The following is an 18,806-nucleotide window of genomic DNA, read 5'->3' as shown; positions in this document are numbered from 1 at the left end:
TGTGGCACGCTTGAAATGTAAAGGTTATTTCCAATTGAGCTGACATATACAGCGTTTACCATTAATTCATTCTCCACTAAATATATATGGGTAACACTTTCTTTTAAATGGTAATTATTACATTGTAATTACATGTGTACTTACATTGTAACAAGTATTGTAGTTTACTGTCACGACTCGTAGTTACAATGTAATAAAAACATATACCGGGTAGTAATTGCGGACTGTAATTACAGAAGTGTAACAACGAATACTTGTTACTATACTTGTTACAAATGGGCAGGTTTCCAGTGAATTCACCGACTTAGTGTTTTGCTTCTTCTCAGCTGCATCCGATACATTAACAACTGTGACAAAGGTTAGGATCACTTACGGACGAGCTAGGTGGCCTATACTCAATAGGCTCTATACACTTAACCATGAATTTTCCAAATATATCTCCAGTCAACGTTGATGCTACTAGCAATTTTCCCCCAAAATAAAGTGCACCATCTGGGTTAACTTGGTTGAGTTTACGAAAACAGATTCCAGATGAGGATTAAGACATTATTTCAAAGCACATGTAATATTAGTCTAAGTGCAATGTAATTGCTAGTTGTTACACAGGATTTAGCTAGTTAAAATGAACTTGTAACTAATGTGTACATACAGTACATTACCCATCCTGACATTCTGGCCCTCACCACAATTAAAGTATTAAAAAAATATTATATAATGTATATTATTTTACAAACAAAGAATTTGTGTTTAGTGACTCCGCCAGGTCAGTGGGGATGACCAGTCATCTTCTATTGATAAGTATGTGAACTGGACCATTTACTGCCTTGCTAATGTAAGCATTTGAAATCTAATGTGTACTTTTGGGTGTCAGGGAAAATGTGTTGACTAAAAAGTAAATTATTTTTTTCAGAACTGTAGTGGAGGAAAAGTAAAAGATAACCCCAAAAACGACTTATGTAGTATTTGAAATGCACTCTCAAAGTTTTGTATAAATTCAGCCAGTAGTTTTAATGCCAAAAGTGATGCCCGTTTTTTGCGTACTACGTCATCAAATTTTGTACTATGTCATCGATTTCGTATGATATGTTACGCCCCCCCAAAAAATGTATAATGTGTGTTCAGTTTGTATGATATGTTACGAATCCAATTTGTACTATATGTTACACATTTGTTGTGCTTAAGATCCTGGAGTGCATCTTTAAGTACCTTAGTTTACACCACTGCTGATAGCATCGGTAACGTACCATATTTCAGAGTGCACAAACCCTGTGATATGTGTTAGCCAACTCCTCGTTGACACAACTCTGCTTAGATCACCAGGTAGTAAGTTAACTGTGGTTGTTTTGTTTACTGAAATGTGTTATGAAATGTAATGTCATGTAAAAAAAAAAGTATTATACTGTATATAACTTCTTTATGTTGCTGGACCCCAGGAAGAGTAGCTTTTTAATAAATACATATACAAATAGTAGTTTAGCGAGCTAGCTAACACTGTCGCTGCTGGCAAGTACTGAGTTAGCTTGGCCAGTTAGCTAGTTGGTTAATAATGTTAAGTATACATACCTTCGTAATCAGCTAAATAGGACCACATGGAATTTAAAGCCATTCTCCAATTTTCTTTTCGGCACTGACGTTTTGACCTGGGTAATCCAGTGGACATTGTTTATGGTCACTGAAGGCACCGAGAGTAAACCGCCAGATTTGGTGGGTACGGTTTACTAAATACCGTAGTAATGTTAAATTGTTAAGGAAAGTTACTTTAACAATCAATTAAACCATTTTGGACACATTGATGAACAGTTATGGTTGAGATTGTGAGAGTCATTTGTGTTTGCCAAATTGTAAGCTTGGTATAATAATGGTTTATAAATGCACTTAAAATGGTCATAAGTCAAACTCTTATTTCATCATGTAACCTTGCACTATTGAAGAACATTTTCACTTTTGGATGTGATGCAGTGGTGCAATAATTTTTTTATCCCAGCAATTAAGGCTTAAAAGGATCGGCCCCTTTTTATATTTTCGCCTAAAATGACAATCCCAAATCTAACTGCCTGTAGCTCAGGCCCTGAAGCAAGGATATGCATTTTCTTGGTACCATTTGAAACCGTGCACTCTCCTCAAGCAATAGCATGGTATTATTTCCCTGTAATAGCTTCTGTAAATTGGACAATGCAGTTAGATTAACAAGAAATTAAGTATTCTGACAATATCAGATATGTCAATGTCCTGGGAAATGTTCTTGTTACTTACAACCTCATGCTAATCACATTAGCCTATGTTAGCTCAACCGTCCTGCAGGGGACCCACCAATCCTGAAGAAGTTCATGTCTGCCAATCTGAGCAACAAGGTCAAAATTACAATGGTAAAGGTCTTTTACAATTTGTAAAAGAACGGGATCAAGAAGGTCAGACTGCAAAATCCAAACATGACGGATTGACACGGAATGAAAGAAGTGTTGTAGACGAGACAAAAACATCAAGACAGGAGAGAGAAAGTAGATTTTCCATGCAATTTGTTTAATTTTGGGGGGGGTACATTAATTCTGCTGAAGTATTTAGCATAGGAATTCCGCTATCTAGCTAGCATTTGCAAGATACCTAGCCAAGTGTTGGCTAGCTAGTTAGCAAACGTAGCTAGCTAGGTAGCAATGTTAGCTGGTGTTTTTGTTATGCCTACCAAATAGGCTAGATAGCTAGGTATTTACCATAGCACATTCTACAGAATAGACTTTCCATGCAATCTGTTGGGTTTTGTTTGGATTAGCAAGCATGCTAGCTAGCTAGTTTTCTAACCTTGACTAGCTAGCTAGCTAAGTTACTAGCTAACCTAAATATGGAAAATAGCTATGCTATGGTCGTTACTTGCTAGCTAACTATGGAGCGGAATAGAACTGGGCTGACATCTTGATGATTTTGTCATAGATTAAACATTTTATCTCAATACAGTTTTCTGTTCCCAAAACTAGAATATTTTATGAACAGAGTGGACTCTGACAAAGTTTCAAAAAAGGAGGAGCAAGGGCGAATCTAGTTATTGCACACACGCACTTCAAACACTAGCATTCCTAATGGAAATATGCAAATACATGCTAGAACGTGCTAAAAAGATAATGCTTGGCTCTGCCCACCTCCTTGCTTGTTCTGCCCACTCGACTCACTAGCTTCCCATTGGAAACAACAGGGAGTGGTCTATCTTGGGTTAGTTATACAAATCTTTGGCGTTACTGTAGCACGCACTTGTATAGCTGGATAACACAAGAACTAGCTAGAAAGCATGATGATTATAACTAGTATAGGGTAACATAGTGTCTAATGTTAAATTGTCATACATTCTTCTTCTCTAACACATATTTCCTCATGGTCTCAGAGGGAAATGCATACAAGAAAGAAGCATATGAAGACAGAGATAGAGTTGTTGATTTCCATTGTTACATGTCAATAATCTATCTAGGCCACTCACCATTATATAGCCTACAGATTTGTGTCACCACTAGAATAGTTATTTTTATGTTATATCTTTGTTTAATGTAATTAATCAAGTCATTAATATCACAATACAAATATGTATTATTTTGTAAGAAATGTAAGGTATTGTTACATGTTTGCAATAACATTGACTAAATTAGAAGCTCATTTATTGTTTGCAGGTATTTTCACTTGGTAATGAGTAGTAGGCCTACACTGTAAATCATTATAAAGAAATTGCTAAATTCTGTGTAACACCTAGTAACATTGTATTTATGCCGATATTACATGGACTCTGTGGTGTGCCAGTGTGTTTATTTCTCACTTGGATGGCGCTTTCAGAAGCTGACGATTAGATTGTCAGGATGGTTAACGTACTTTGCAGGTACACTATAATCACAAGTCAGTACCCCTCAAGATCAAGTTCATTTGAACTAGATCAATCCTGTGTATAACCTACTAATTACTTATGCAGATATTACATATGCTCTGTGGTGTAGTAGTGCTAGCAACAACGTTGACTGGAGATATGTTTTGAACAGAGCACATTCATGGTTAAGTAATTCGAGCCTATTGAGTATAGGCTATAATCTTAGACACCCAACGCATCAACAAGGGATCCCAACTTTTGTCACAGTTGTTAATGATCGGATGCAGCTGAGAAGAAGCAAATCACTATGTTGGTGAATTTAGTGGAAACCTGCCAACTTGTAACAAGCATTCGTTGTTAGATTTCTGTAATTACAGACCGCAATTACTACCAGGTACATGTTGTTATTATACTGTACCTATGAATTGTTACAGTAATTACACTGTAATAAGGAACCCTTAAATGTAAATTTAACCATATATATATATACAGTATATTATGGTGTGTATAAACATTATGGACAGTATATCAATAGAAAAGGCATGTACATCAGTAGTTATATAGGATGAGCCTTGACTAGAATACAGTAGACACTGTACATATGAACTGGGTAAAACAGTTTGTAAACATTATTAAATTGTTGGTGGCCCTTGACAAATTGTCAGCTGAATGTTCTGTAACGGTTTTCTAGGTGTGGTGAAGGAGAGTCGGACCAAAACGCAGCGTGTAGATTGCGATCCATGTTTAATGAACAAAAAACGTAACACGGATCTAAAATACAAACACTACAAAATAAAGAACGTAACGAAAACCGAAACAGCCTATACTAGTGAAAACTAACACAGACAGGAACAAGGACACTAAGGACAATCACCCACGACAAACTCAAAGAATATGGCTGCCTAAATATGGTTCCCAATCAGAGACAACGATAAACACCTGCCTCTGATTGAGAACCACTCCAGACAGCCATAGACTTTGCTAGATCACCCCACTAGCTACAATCCCAATACATACACACCAAAACCCCAAGACAAAACACACCACAATACAAAAACCCCATGCCACACCCTGGCCTGACCCAATACATGAAGATAAACACAAAATACTTCGACCAGGGCGTGACATGTTCTGTGAATTGCTGTGTAGTAAGTAACATATGTTGCTACCCCTCTGAAGTCTCAGCTCGATTTTTTTACCAAATTCCATTTCCCTGAAAAATGCTTTTGTATCACTTTATCAACAACAACATGTTATACACTGACTGAACAAAACATTATGAACACGGACTGATTCAGACTGACCAGGGGAAAGCTACGATCCCTTATTCATGTCACTTGTTAAATCCACTTCAATCAGTGGGAGGGTAGAAGAGAGGTTAAAGAAGGATCTTTTACCCTTGAGACAATTGTGAGATGGATTGTGTATGTGTGCCATTCAGAGAGTGAATGGCAAAGACAGAAGATTTAAGTGTCTTTGAACGGGGTATGGTAGGTGGTAGGTGCTAGGCGCACAGATTTGTGTCAAGAACGGCAACGCTGCTGGGTTTTTCACGCTCAACAGTTTCCCATTTGTATCAAGAATGGTCCACCACCCAAAGGACACAACTGTGGCATTGGAGTCAACATGGGCCAGCAAAAAAAAAGAAAGAAAGTAAGAATAAACATGGGCCAGCATCCCTGTAGAACGCTTTCAACACCTTGGAATGCTCATGCCCCGACGAATTGAGGGCAAAATAACTCAATATTAGGAAGATGCTCTTAATGTTTAATACACTCAGTCTATACTGTATATTCTTAGTAAGCAATAGGCTATCCTCTCTTTGGCTTTTGTTTATGCAGCCTATACGTTTGACCTATGTGGAGTTGTCTCAGTCAGGCATATAGAATGTGATGAGTATAGTCCTACAACGTTATTGTGAGAGAATAATGTAAGAAAATCCAATGTTAAGCATTTATTTAGTCCGCCAAATTGTTGTCAGCTCTAAGCCACAAGATGTCAGTGTAGTACAATTATGAACTTGTATAGGTCTGCCCATCATGAACAAGACTGATGAGAGAAAATATTTGATAGAAATGTAAAAAGTTATTTTGGGACATCTATTTCTTAAGATGAATTACAAGTAAAAAATCACATACCATGTAAACATATCCCAACCGTTGCCCAAAAATCAACCAATCAAGAGTGTTATAGCTCTCCACATCCTGTACTTTGAAACATTTCGTTATGAATCATTATACATTGTGGATTTTCACCTGCAGTTTAACAGAAATTCAGTTAGTCATTGAACGACAAACTCAGTTGAAGACACACTATGGACGTCTAGTTGTTAATTGTTTACATGAAATTTTGGCTGAATTTTTTTTCCCACCATTATTTAAACAGGTAGGCAGGTTTACAATTGCAATTGCGACCTGGCCAAGATAAAGCAAAGCAGTTTGACACATACAACAACACAGGATGGAGTAAAACAAACATACAGTCAATAATACAGTAGAAAAATAAGTCTATATACGATGTGAGCAAATGAGGTGAGATAAGGGAGGTAAAGGCAAAAAAAAGGCCATGGTGGCGAAGTAAATACAATATAGCAAGTAAAACACTGGAATGGTAGATTTGCAGTGGAAGAATGTGCAAAGTAGAAATAAAAATAATGGGGTGCAAAGGAGCAAAATAAATAAATACAGTAGGGGAAGAGGTAGTTGTTTGGGCTAAATTATAGATGGGCTATGTACAGGTGCAGTAATATGTGAGCTGCTCTGACAGCTGGTGCTTAAAGCTAGTGAGGGAGATGTGTTTCCAGTTTCAGAGATTTTTGTAGTTCGTTTCAGTCATTGGCAGCAAAGAACTGGAAGGAGAGGCGTCCAAAGGAAGAATTGGTTTTGGGGGTAACCAGAGAGATATACCTGCTGGAACGCATGCAACTGGTGGGTGCTGCTATGGTGACCAGCGAGCTGAGATAAGGGGGGACTTTACCTAGCAGGGTCTTGTAGATGACCTGGAGCCAGTGGGTTTGGCGACGAGTATGAAGCGAGGGCCAGCCAACGACGTTGGCTGTATAATTCATATTAATACATTTCTCTTTAAGTTTAGGCTAACAATACACCTATTTGCTTTTGCTCATGGATTTGGGGTGGTGTGCACCTTTCTGTGCAATGACGAAATTCTGTCCTATTTTCTGAACAATATCACTGTCCATTTGGGGGACCACTTTTGGATCAGTTCCATATATCCTCCTTAATTATTCTCATTACATGTGACCTAAGCAAGTGTTCGGATCCGAACTCGGAATGTAAATTGATGGGCATAGGGACCCTGCAGATGCATTGTTCCTTGTGCATTCATCTTTTCTATGGTCTCTCCCCAATGATGTGTATAAACCCTGGATTGCTGGTGCTTTGTAATGGCCAATGAGAGGCTTTGAAGCCACTTGGCACTCTCCAGAAAGAGCAGTCCTCCATAGGAATGAATGGAATTCTACAATATTTCAATCAAATGTTTCAAGGGCACAATTTCATGTATTTAAGAATTTATTTGTTGTGGTGGGGGCAGTAACATTAACACTCTCAAAATATAAAATGTTCATGTTCAGATCACTTAATATAATTTTAAAGTATGCATTAAGGTGTCTGTATAGAATAGATTTGTAAAACAACCAATGTAGACATTAATAAATGCATTTCTATAGCTTTGTTTTACAATGAAGGAGGAGTACCAAAATGGCTGTGCGATGGCTTCAAAGCAGCGCGCCCCTCTTAGTCATCTAAGGTTAATACATATTATGGTCTCCTCCTCTTCTATTAAATTGATTTGGACTGCATTTGCTCTAACAGTCTTGAAGTCAGCATGGACATGAATTTGTCAGCGCGTTGTGCTTTGGTTCTTTTTCTGTTGGCATTTGTAGATTTGAAAATAGTCTCTGCTGCAGAAACGGGAGGCACATCTACAGGTGAGTTGTTCTAATTAACATACTTTGCATTATTTGTCATGAAACAAACTGTGACAATTTGATGATTTATTTTAAGAAGCCTGCTACACTTGACTTAGGTGTTACAGTCTACCTAATTGGTTATAAACAATAGCCTATAATGGTGCATAGCCCCTTTGCAACCTATGTTGTTGCAACCTTACTAAGAAATACAAGCCAGCCATTGTGACTTTGAAACAATCCAGCCTACCCTTGGCCATTTTATGCATACACTGTCAAATAAATTCTAGTTGTTTCAACAAATGATTGTGAAGTAAGTGGTTCCAAAGCCTTTTTCAGTTTATTCAACTTCTAGATAAAAGTGTTACCTGAACTTAACATTTTTAGTTGGCCCAAACTTAGCTCCAACTTGAGAAAACGTATGCAACAATTCAGTCAACATATAATGAATGATGTGTTTGTCAATTTGTCTCATATGTTCATTTAACTAGAAATGATTATTTCTGCATCTTTGTAGCACTGTTTGTGTGTCTGTGTGTAACTAGCTGCACAGCCCATTTGAGTTAACATACAATGTTTTCAACCTACTTATTTGAACCAATAGATTGTGAGTGTTCAGAAGGCTGTCATGCATTTTCATGGGTGTTATGGGGAAACATTGATGATGGGGGACAAATGCCTCCAAAACTATTAATTAGACACAAAATTACTTGGAGTTTGGCCTACAAACCTTCCAGAGATGCAAATGCATATTTGTCAAATCCATCTCGACACAAATATGATAGAATTTCATAAATTGGTTCAGTCCAATTATGTCTATGTTCATGTCTCTTTGTGGCAAGTTGGGTTCCCTGACATCTGCTCAAATTGTGTTGTCCCAAAGCAAAGCCTGGAGTGTGCCCTGTTAGACGATGGGGCATAGGGATATGTGCAGAGTTATGTTTCAATGACAGTGACTGCCCCAATGATGAAAAATGCTGCCACAATGGATGTGGGCATGACTGCATTGCACCGTAACACAGGTAGGATATGGTCCCAGAGTGACAGATACACCCATCTATTGCATTCATTATGGCTGCATTACTTTGGAAACAAGAAAGATGGAGCTTTTAATGTACATTTCATACACATAGATCAATATATTTCACTTACACTCTTCTATAGAGCTGAGACACTCAATTAAGAAGTCACATAATAGAAAGACTTCATTGGGAAGAGTCAGTGTAGGCTGACAAGTTGCTACCATAAACCTATTTGTAATGGGGAAATGTAGGATCACTAAAGATCATATTTAGTTGAGAGTGATCAACAAAACATTTAGCGTATACAGTTTATGTTACACACAATGGTTCCAGTATCCTAGTTGTGACATTCAAGGTGTGGGTTGATGGTCACTAGACTTGATGATAAATGTTATGGATTGTTCTCATATCTGTTGATAGTGATTGACGCCAGACTGGAGGTCCCAGTAAAAGGACCGAGGACACACTGATTATTCACTGTTGTATTGTACTGATGAACTTCTGTGACCACTGTTTGATTCTGTAGCAGCTAACATTTATCGTAACGATCTCCACACAAATATGACAGATTTTCAGAAAATGGTTCAGTCCAATTTTGTCAGTGTTCATGTCTCTTTGTGGTAAGTTGGGTTCCCTGACATATCTGCTCAAATTATGTTGTCCCAAAGCAAAGCCTGGAGTGTGCCCTCGTAGACGATGGGGTTCAGGGACGTGTGCAGAGTTCTGTTCCAATGACAGTGACTGCCCCAATGATGAAAAATGCTGCCACAATGGATGTGGGCATAACTGCATTGCACCGTACACAGGTAGGAAATGGTCCCAGAGTGACAGATACACCCATCTATTGCATTCATTATTGCTGCATTACTCTGGAAACTGTCACAGTAATGAGTGAAGAGGTGTGGAGTCAGGCGCAGAGAGCAAAGATGTGGGCAAAACAACACGCTTTAATGTCCCGGAAACACAACATGTACAAAGTGAAAACACAAACGAACAGAAATATAAACGGACAGCGTGAAACCCAAAATGCAACAAAATGCACTCAACCAACATAACAGACGAACAAGCCCGCACGAAACAGAAGCGGGCTAAACAGACTATATATACCCTATCCTAACAACCAAACTAGAAACAGGTGCTACCAATTAGACAAAACTAAACGAACACAGAACGGATCGGCGATAGCTAGTAGACCGGCGACGACGACCGCCGAGCGCCACCCGAACAAGAAGGGGAGTCACCTTCGGTAATATTCGTGACAGAAACAAGAAAGCTGGAGATTGTAATGTACATTTCATACACAGAGATCAATATATTTCACATACACTCTCTTTAGAGCTGAGACAATCAATTAAGAAGATTTCTGAGAGCCATGTAGGTATTTAGAGTTTTATAGATATATATATCAAAACATTTTGTAATGGGCACATTTAAGACCAGTAAAGCTCATATTTAATTTAGAGTGATCAACACAAAGTTTAGTATAGAGCTTCTGTAATACACATGATTTCCATTGTTCTTCTTGTGACATTCAAGGTGTGGGTTGATGGTCACTAGACTTGATGATGAATGTTATGGATTGTTCTCATATCTGTTGATAGTGATTGACGCCAGACTGGAGGTCCCAGTAAAAGGACCGAGGACACACTGATTATTCACTGTTGTATTGTATTGATGACATTGTGGAACACTGTGTGATTCTGAAGCAGCTGACAAGCTACAAATGCAAATGCCTATTTATCGTAACCATCTCCTCACAAATATGACAGATTTTCAGAAAATGGTTCGATCCAATTGTTTCCTATTCCTTCTGCTCTCTCACAGTGCCAATCCCCCCGAAGGCAGGTCAGTGCCCGCTGCTTCTGAATGTCGTGCCGTCACACAAGGGATGTGTCCGCGATGAGGACTGTCCTAAAGATGACAAATGCTGCATCTTTGACTCTGACGCCTTGTGTGTCCCACCTGACTTCAGTAAGAACCTGACTGGTTTACTAACAGTGTTCAGAAGGCTGCCTTGCGTTTTCATGGGTGTTATGGGGGAAACATTGATGATGGTGGCCAAATGTCTCCAAAACTAGACACAAAAATATTAGGTGTATACTCTGCAATCTTTTCACAAATACAAATTCCTATTTATCGTAACCATCTCCACACAAATATGACTGATTTCCAGAAAATGGTTCAGTCCAATTTTGTCTTTGTTCATGTCTCTTTGTGGTAAGTCGGGTTCCCTGACATGTCTGCTCAAATTGTGTTGTCCCAAAGCAAAGCCTGGAGTGTGCCCTCGTAGACGATGGGGCGTAGGGACGTGTGCAGAGTTCTGTTCCAATGACAGTGACTGCCCCAATGATGAAAAATGCTGCCACAATGGATGTGGGCATAACTGCATTGCACCGTACACAGGTAGGATATGGTCCCAGAGTGACAGATACACCCATCTATTGCATTCATTATTGCTGCATTACTCTGGAAACAAGAAAGCTGGAGATTGTAATGTATATTTCATACACAGAGATCAATATATTTCACATACACTCTCTATAGAGCTGAGACACTCAATTAAGAAGATTTCTGAGAGCCATGTAGGTATTTAGAGTTTTATAGATATATATATATATATATCATAAACATTTTGTAATGGGGACATTTAAGACCAGTAAAGCTCATATTTAATTTAGAGTGATCAACAAAAATTTAGTATAGAGCTTCTGTAATACACATGATTTCCATTGTTCTTCTTGTGACATTCAAGGTGTGGGTTGATGGTCACTAGACTTCATGATAAATGTTATGGATTGTTCTCATATCTGTTGATAGTGATTGACGCCAGACTGGAGGTCCCAGTAGAAGGACCGAGGACACAGTGATTATTCACTGTTGTATTGTATTGATGACATTGTGGAACACTGTGTGATTCTGTAGCAGCTAATGTCACCGCTTTCTGTTTTGACTTCCTACAAATGCAAATGCCTATTTATCGAACCATCTCCCTCACAAATATGACAGATTTTCAGAAAATGGTTCGATCCAATTGTTTCCTATTCCTTCTGCTCTCTCACAGTGCCGATCCCCCGAAGGCAGGTCAGTGCCCGCTTCTTCTGAATGTTGTGCCGTCACACAAGGGATGTGTCCGCGATGAGGACTGTCCTAAAGATGACAAATGCTGCATCTTTGACTCTGACGCCTTGTGTGTCCCACCTGACTTCAGTAAGAACCTGACTGGTTTACTAACAGTGTTCAGAAGGCTGCCTTGCGTTTTCATGGGTGTTATGGGGGAAACATTGATGATGGTGGCCAAATGTCTCCAAAACTAACTAGACACAAAAATATTAGGGGTATACTCTGCAATCTTTTCACAAATACAAATTCCTATTTATCGTAACCATCTACACACAAATATGACAGATTTTCAGAAAATGGTTCAGTGTAATTGTGTCCATGTTCATACAGTGCCTTGCGAAAGTATTCGGCCCCCTTGAACTTTGCGACCTTTTGCCACATTTCAGGCTTCAAACATGAAGATATAAAACGGTATTTTTTTGTGAAGAATCAAGAACAAGTGGGACACAATCATGAAGTGGAACGACATTTATTGGATATTTCAAACTTTTTTAACAAATCAAAAACTGAAAAATTGGGCGTGCAAAATGATTCAGCCCCTTTACTTTCAGTGCAGCAAACTCTCTCCAGAAGTTCAGTGAGGATCTCTGAATGATCCAATGTTGACCTAAATGACTAATGATGATAAATACAATCCACCTGTGTGTAATCAAGTCTCCGTATAAATGCACCTGCACTGTGATAGTCTCAGAGGTCCGTTAAAAGCGCAGAGAGCATCATGAAGAACAAGGAACACACCAGGCAGGTCCGAGATACTGTTGTGAAGATGTTTAAAGCCGGATTTGGATACAAAAAGATTTCCCAAGCTTTAAACATCCCAAGGAGCACTGTGCAAGCGATAATATTGAAATGGAAGGAGTATCAGACCACTGCAAATCTACCAAGACCTGGCCGTCCCTCTAATCTTTCAGCTCATACAAGGAGAAGACTGATCAGAGATGCAGCCAAGAGGCCCATGATCACTCTGGATGAACTGCAGAGATCTACAGCTGAGGTGGGACACTCTGTCCTTAGGACAACAATCAGTCGTATATTGCACAAATCTGGCCTTTATGGAAGAGTGGCAAGAAGAAAGCCATTTCTTAAAGATATCCATAAAAAGTGTTGTTTAAAGTTTGCCACAAGCCACCTGAGAGATACACCAAACATGTGGAAGAAGGTGCTCTGGTCAGATGAAACCAAAATTGAACTTTTTGGCAACAATGCAAAACGTTATGTTTGGCGTAAAAGCAACACAGCTCATCACCCTGAACACACCATCCCCACTGTCAAACATGGTGGTGGCAGCATCATGGTTTGGGCCTGCTTTTCTTCAGCAGGGATAGGGAAGATGGTTAAAATTGATGGGAAGATGGATGGAGCCAAATACAGGACCATTCTGGAAGAAAACCTGATGGAGTCTGCAAAGACCTGAGACCGGACGGAGATTTGTCTTCCAACAAGACAATGATCCAAAACATAAAGCAAAATCTACAATGGAATGGTTCAAAAATAAACATATCCAGGTGTTAGAATGGCCAAGTCAAAGTCCAGACCTGAATCCAATCGAGAATCTGTGGAAAGAACTGAAAACTGCTGTTCACAAATGCTCTCCATCCAACCTCACTGAGCTCGAGCTGTTTTGCAAGGAGGAATGGGAAAAAATGTCAGTCTCTCGATGTGCAAAACTGATAGAGACATACCCCAAGCGACTTACAGCTGTAATCGCAGCAAAGGTGGTGCTACAAAGTATTAATTTAAGGGGGCTGAACAATTTTGCACGCCCAATTCTTCAGTTTTTGATTTGTTAAAAAAGTTTGAAATATCCAATAAATGTCGTTCCACTTCATGATTGTGTCCCACTTGTTGTTGATTCTTCACAAAAAAATACAGTTTTATATCTTTATGTTTGAATAGTTTCGCAAGGCACTGTATGTCTTTGTGGTAAGTCGTGTTCCCTGACATGTCTGCTCAAATTGTGTTGTCCCAAAGCAAAGCCTGGAGTGTGCCCTCGTAGACGATGGGGCGTAGGGACGTGTGCAGAGTTATGTTCCAATGACAGTGACTGCCCCAATGATGAAAATGCTGCCACAATGGATGTGGGCATAACTGCATTGCACCGTACACAGGTAGGATATGGTCCCAGAGTGACAGATACACCCATCTATTGTGTTCATTATTGCTGCATTACTCTGGAAACAAGAAAGCTGGAGATTGTAATGTACATTTCATACACAGAGATCAATATATTTCACATACACTCTCTTTAGAGTTGAGACACTCAATTAAGAAGAAAGCTGGAGATTGTAAGATTTCTGAGAGCCATGTAGGTATTTAGAGTTTTATATATATATATATATCATAAACATTTTGTAATGGGGACATTTAAGACCAGTAAAGCTCATATTTAATTTAGAGTGATCAACACAAAGTTTAGTATAGAGCTTCTGTAATACACATGATTTCCATTGTTCTTCTTGTGACATTCAAGGTGTGGGCAGATGGTCACTAGACTTCATGATAAATGTTATGGATTGTTCTCATATCTGTTGATAGTGATTGACGCCAGACTGGAGGTCCCAGTAGAAGGACCGAGGACACAGTGATTATTCACTGTTGTATTGTATTGATGACATTGTGGAACACTGTGTGATTCTGAAGCAGCTGACAATGTCACCGCTTTCTGTTTTGACTTCCTACAAATGCAAATGCCTATTTATCGTAACCATCTCCTCACAAATATGACAGATTTTCAGAAAATGGTTCGGTCCAATTGTTTCCTATTCCTCCTGCTCTCTCACAGTGCCGATCCCCCGAAGGCAGGTCAGTGCCCGCTGCTTCTGAATGTCGTGCCGTCACACAAGGGATGTGTCCGCGATGAGGACTGTCCTAAAGATGACAAATGCTGCATCTTTGACTCTGACGCCTTGTGTGTCCCACCTGACTTCAGTAAGAACCTGACTGGTTTACTAACAGTGTTCAGAAGGCTGCCATGCGTTTTCATGGGTGTTATTGGGGAAACATTCATGATGGTGGACAAATGTCTCCAAAACTAGACACAAAAATATTAGGTGTATACTCTGCAATCTTTTCACAAATACAAATTCCTATTTATCGTAACCATCTACACACAAATATGACTGATTTCCAGAAACTGGTTCAGTCCAAATTTGTCTTTGTTCATGTCTCTTTGTGGTAAGTCGGGTTCCCTGACATGTCTGCTCAAATTGTGTTGTCCCAAAGCAAAGCCTGGAGTGTGCCCTCGTAGACGATGGGGCGTAGGGACGTGTGCAGAGTTCTGTTCCAATGACAGTGACTGCCCCAATGATGAAAAATGCTGCCACAATGGATGTGGGCATGACTGCATTGCACCTACACAGGTAGGATATGGTCCCAGAGTGACAGATACACCCATCTATTGCATTCATTATTGCTGCATTACTTTGGAAACAAGAAAGATGGAGATTGTAATGTACATTTCATACACAGAGATCAATATATTTCACATACACTCTCTATGGAGCTAAGACACTCAATTAAGAAGTCACATAATAGAAAGACTTCATTGGGAAGAGTCAGTGTAGGCTGACAAGTTGCTATCATAAACCTATTTGTAATGGGGAAATGCAGGATCGCTAAAGATCATATTTAGTTGAAAGTGATCAACAAAACATTTAGCGTATACAGTTTATGTTATACACAATGGTTCCAGTATCCTAGTTGTGACATTCAAGGTGTGGGTTGATGGTCACTAGACTTGATGCTGAATGTTATGGATTGTTCTCATATCTGTTGATAGTGATTGACGCCAGACTGGAGGTCCCAGTAAAAGGACCGAGGACACACTGATTATTCACTGTTCTATTGTACTGATGACATTCTGTGACCACTGTGTGATTCTGTAGCAGCTAACATTTATCGTAACGATCTCCACACAAATATGACAGATTTTCAGAAAATGGTTCAGTGTAATTGTGTCCATGTTCATGTGTCTTTGTGGTAAGTCGTGTTCCCTGTTCCCATGTCTGCTCAAATTGTTTTGTCCCAAAGCAAAGCCTGGAGTGTGCCCTCGTAGACGATGGGGCAGAGGGACGTGTGCAGAGTTATGTTCCAATGACAGTGACTGCCCCAATGATGAAAATGCTGCCACAATGGATGTGGGCATAACTGCATTGCACCGGCACAGGTAGGAAATGGTCCCAGAGTGACAGATACACACATCCACTGCATTCATTATTGCTGCATTACTCTGGAAACAAGAAAGCTGGGGCTTGTAATGTACATTTCATACACATAGATAGATATTTTTCACATACACTCTCTTTAGAGCTGAGACACTCAATTTAGACGATTTTCAAGATCCATGCAGGCCTTTAGAGTATATACCAATGTTATGCAACATCTATACACTCTGAGTATACCAATCTTTAGGAACACTTTCCTATTTTTAAGTTGCACCCCTTTTTGCCCTAAGAAAAGCCTCAATTCATCAGGGCATGGGGTCCACAAGGTGTTTAAACTGTTCCATAGGGATGCTGGCCCATGTTGACTCCAATGCTTCTCACAGTTGTGTCCTGTTGGCTCGATGTCCTTTGGTTGGTGGACCGTTGTCGGCAGGGTAGCCTAGTGGTTAGAGCATCGGACTAGTAACCGAAAGGTTGCAAGAGCAAATCCCTGAGCTGACAAGGTAAAAATCTGTCGTTAAGAACAAGGCAGTTAACCCACTGTTCCTGGGCCGTCATTGAAAATAATATTTTTTTCTTAACAGACTTGTCTAGATATAATATTTCAGGGAAAAGGATTTGGGAATATCAGGCTGAGACTTCAGACGAGTAGCAACATACGTTTCTTACGATACAGCAATTCATAGAACTTGAAGCTGACAATTTGTCAAAGGCCACCAACAAAATTCCAACTCATTGTAATAGTAAGACCTCAATGGAAGGAATCAGTGTACGGATGATTTCCAGTGTTCTACTTGTGACACTCAAGGTGTGGATTGATGGTCACTAGACTTGATGCTGAATGTTATGGATTATTCTCATATCTGTTGATAGAGGTTCACGCCGGACTTGAGGTATAAGGGCCGAGGACACACTGATTATTCACTGTTATGTTGTATTGATGACATTCTGTGAACACTGTGTGATTCTGTAGCAGCTGACAGCCTGTTTGTTTTGACTTCCTACAAGCCTCTAGAGCTGGTGTTTACAGAACATTTGGTGCTGTCTGATTAGAATGTAAAGGGCATGTCTCCAAGATGCCTTTCAGACATTTTCTGTGCTTCTGTGCTGGAAGTGTCTCCTGTTGCAGCTTGTAATAAACTGGATATAATTTTTTTTCCAAATAAAATATAATTAATATTAACCAATCCACCTCTTTGGAGGACACAAATATTTTGGAGTTTTACAGCTTTTCATATACATTTTATATGGATATCAGCAGTGTATCAAATCAAAATCGGCAGTGTATCAAATACTTGTTCTCCCCACTGTACATGCACATACATTGTACATATACATTTTACATGATTCAATTTATTATGGATAGATTTGATTGACTTTACCTGCGACTGCTTTTCTCGATTGTTATCCTGGAAATTCCTATTACACGTATGTTTCTACTGTATAACTGACAACTTTTATTTGTTACCATAGTGAAGCCCGGTCGCTGTGTCCTGCCCAACGAGACCTACATGTGTGCCGAGTACTGTTACAAAGATGGCCAGTGCCCCGAGGAACAGATGTGTTTCTGGATATGTTGATTCTATGCCTGCAGTGAGCCATTGAAGCTTTATTGGAAATTCTTATTAGTTATGAGAAATAAGTAGAAAATACAAATCATTACATGTACAATTATGTCTATGAAAACTGATGATTTTATGCAATAATAAATATGAAAAATGATCATAGCTTTTATGGAAACTGGACAATTTTCATGGGCAGTATGTGAATTGACAAACTCATGTGGACTGCTGAATTTGAATAAAACAAGATTTTGAACACCTGTGCTTGGTTTTTTAGGGGGGTATTTGAGACTCGTGTGGTGCTCATGTGAATATCCTTCATTTTCCGGCTTCAGACCAATGCCTGTTCTCAGTTTAAACATAGTGTTTTGTTTTTAATTTCCATGGTTTTTACACCGGAAGGTTATCTTGCAACATTATTATAGTACATTATATTTAAGCAAAAATGCACAAGGAGGTGTGGTATGCGGCCAATATACCATGCTAAGGACTGTTCTTAGCACATGCCCTTAGCCGTGGTATATTGGCCATATACCACAAACCCCCGAGGTTCCTTATTGCTATTATAGACTGATTGATGTCAGAGTAGCTCACCATTGTCCCAGGGGACATGCGGACTACCTCCAAATCTGGAAGATTCTGGTTGACTGGCAGATCTGGAAGAATCTGGTTGACTGGCAGATCTAGAAGATCATGGCTGACTGGCAGATCTAGCTGCTCTATGCAGACTGGCAGATCTAGAAGAGACTGGTTGACTGGCAGATCTGGAAGAATCTGGTTGACTGGCAGATCTAGAAGATCATGACTGACCGGCGGATCTAGTTGCTCGAGGCAGGCTGACAGCTACTTGCAGACTGGCAGCTCTTTGCAGACTGACAGCTCTGGCTGCTTCATGCAGACTGACAGCTCTGGCTGCTTCATACAGACTGACAGCTCTGGCTGCTTTATGCAGACTGACAGCTCTGGCTGCTTTATGCAGACTGACAGCTCTGGCTGCCTCATACGGTAATGGTCTTATGAATATTAGTGTAACGATGTGCGCTGAGAGTTGGGAAGCAAGTTCAGGGAGTTAGTGATTTAATCAATAAACAAAACATAATAGAAAACAAGAAACACAAACAACGCACAGACCAAACTGAAACAGAAACAATGACGCCTGGGGAAGGAACCGAA

The 18,806-nt window shown here is 39.6% G+C and overlaps 1 protein-coding gene and 1 long non-coding RNA gene across 2 annotated transcripts in view; both read left to right on the top strand.

The window, feature by feature from the left end:
- Nucleotides 1-7,686: 7,686 nt before the first annotated feature.
- Nucleotides 7,687-18,806, top strand: part of LOC127912790 (WAP four-disulfide core domain protein 3-like) — a 91,553-nt gene continuing 80,433 nt past the window's right edge. The window contains exon 1 of the mRNA XM_052482858.1: nucleotides 7,687-7,787. Coding sequence (XP_052338818.1) covers nucleotides 7,691-7,787 — 97 coding nt within the window. The 5' untranslated portion in view covers nucleotides 7,687-7,690. The remainder of the gene's footprint in view (nucleotides 7,788-18,806) is intronic.
- LOC127912791 (uncharacterized) lies at nucleotides 15,978-17,798 on the top strand. Its single transcript, XR_008083427.1, has 2 exons — nucleotides 15,978-16,073; nucleotides 17,545-17,798. It is a non-coding gene; the product is annotated as an uncharacterized LOC127912791 (long non-coding RNA).

Source organism: Oncorhynchus keta, chromosome 28 (assembly GCF_023373465.1).
Source record: "Oncorhynchus keta strain PuntledgeMale-10-30-2019 chromosome 28, Oket_V2, whole genome shotgun sequence".
Classification (NCBI taxonomy): Eukaryota; Metazoa; Chordata; class Actinopteri; order Salmoniformes; family Salmonidae; genus Oncorhynchus; species Oncorhynchus keta.
Note: the sequence above shows the minus strand (reverse complement) of the source record. Positions and strands in the feature narration are given on the sequence as shown.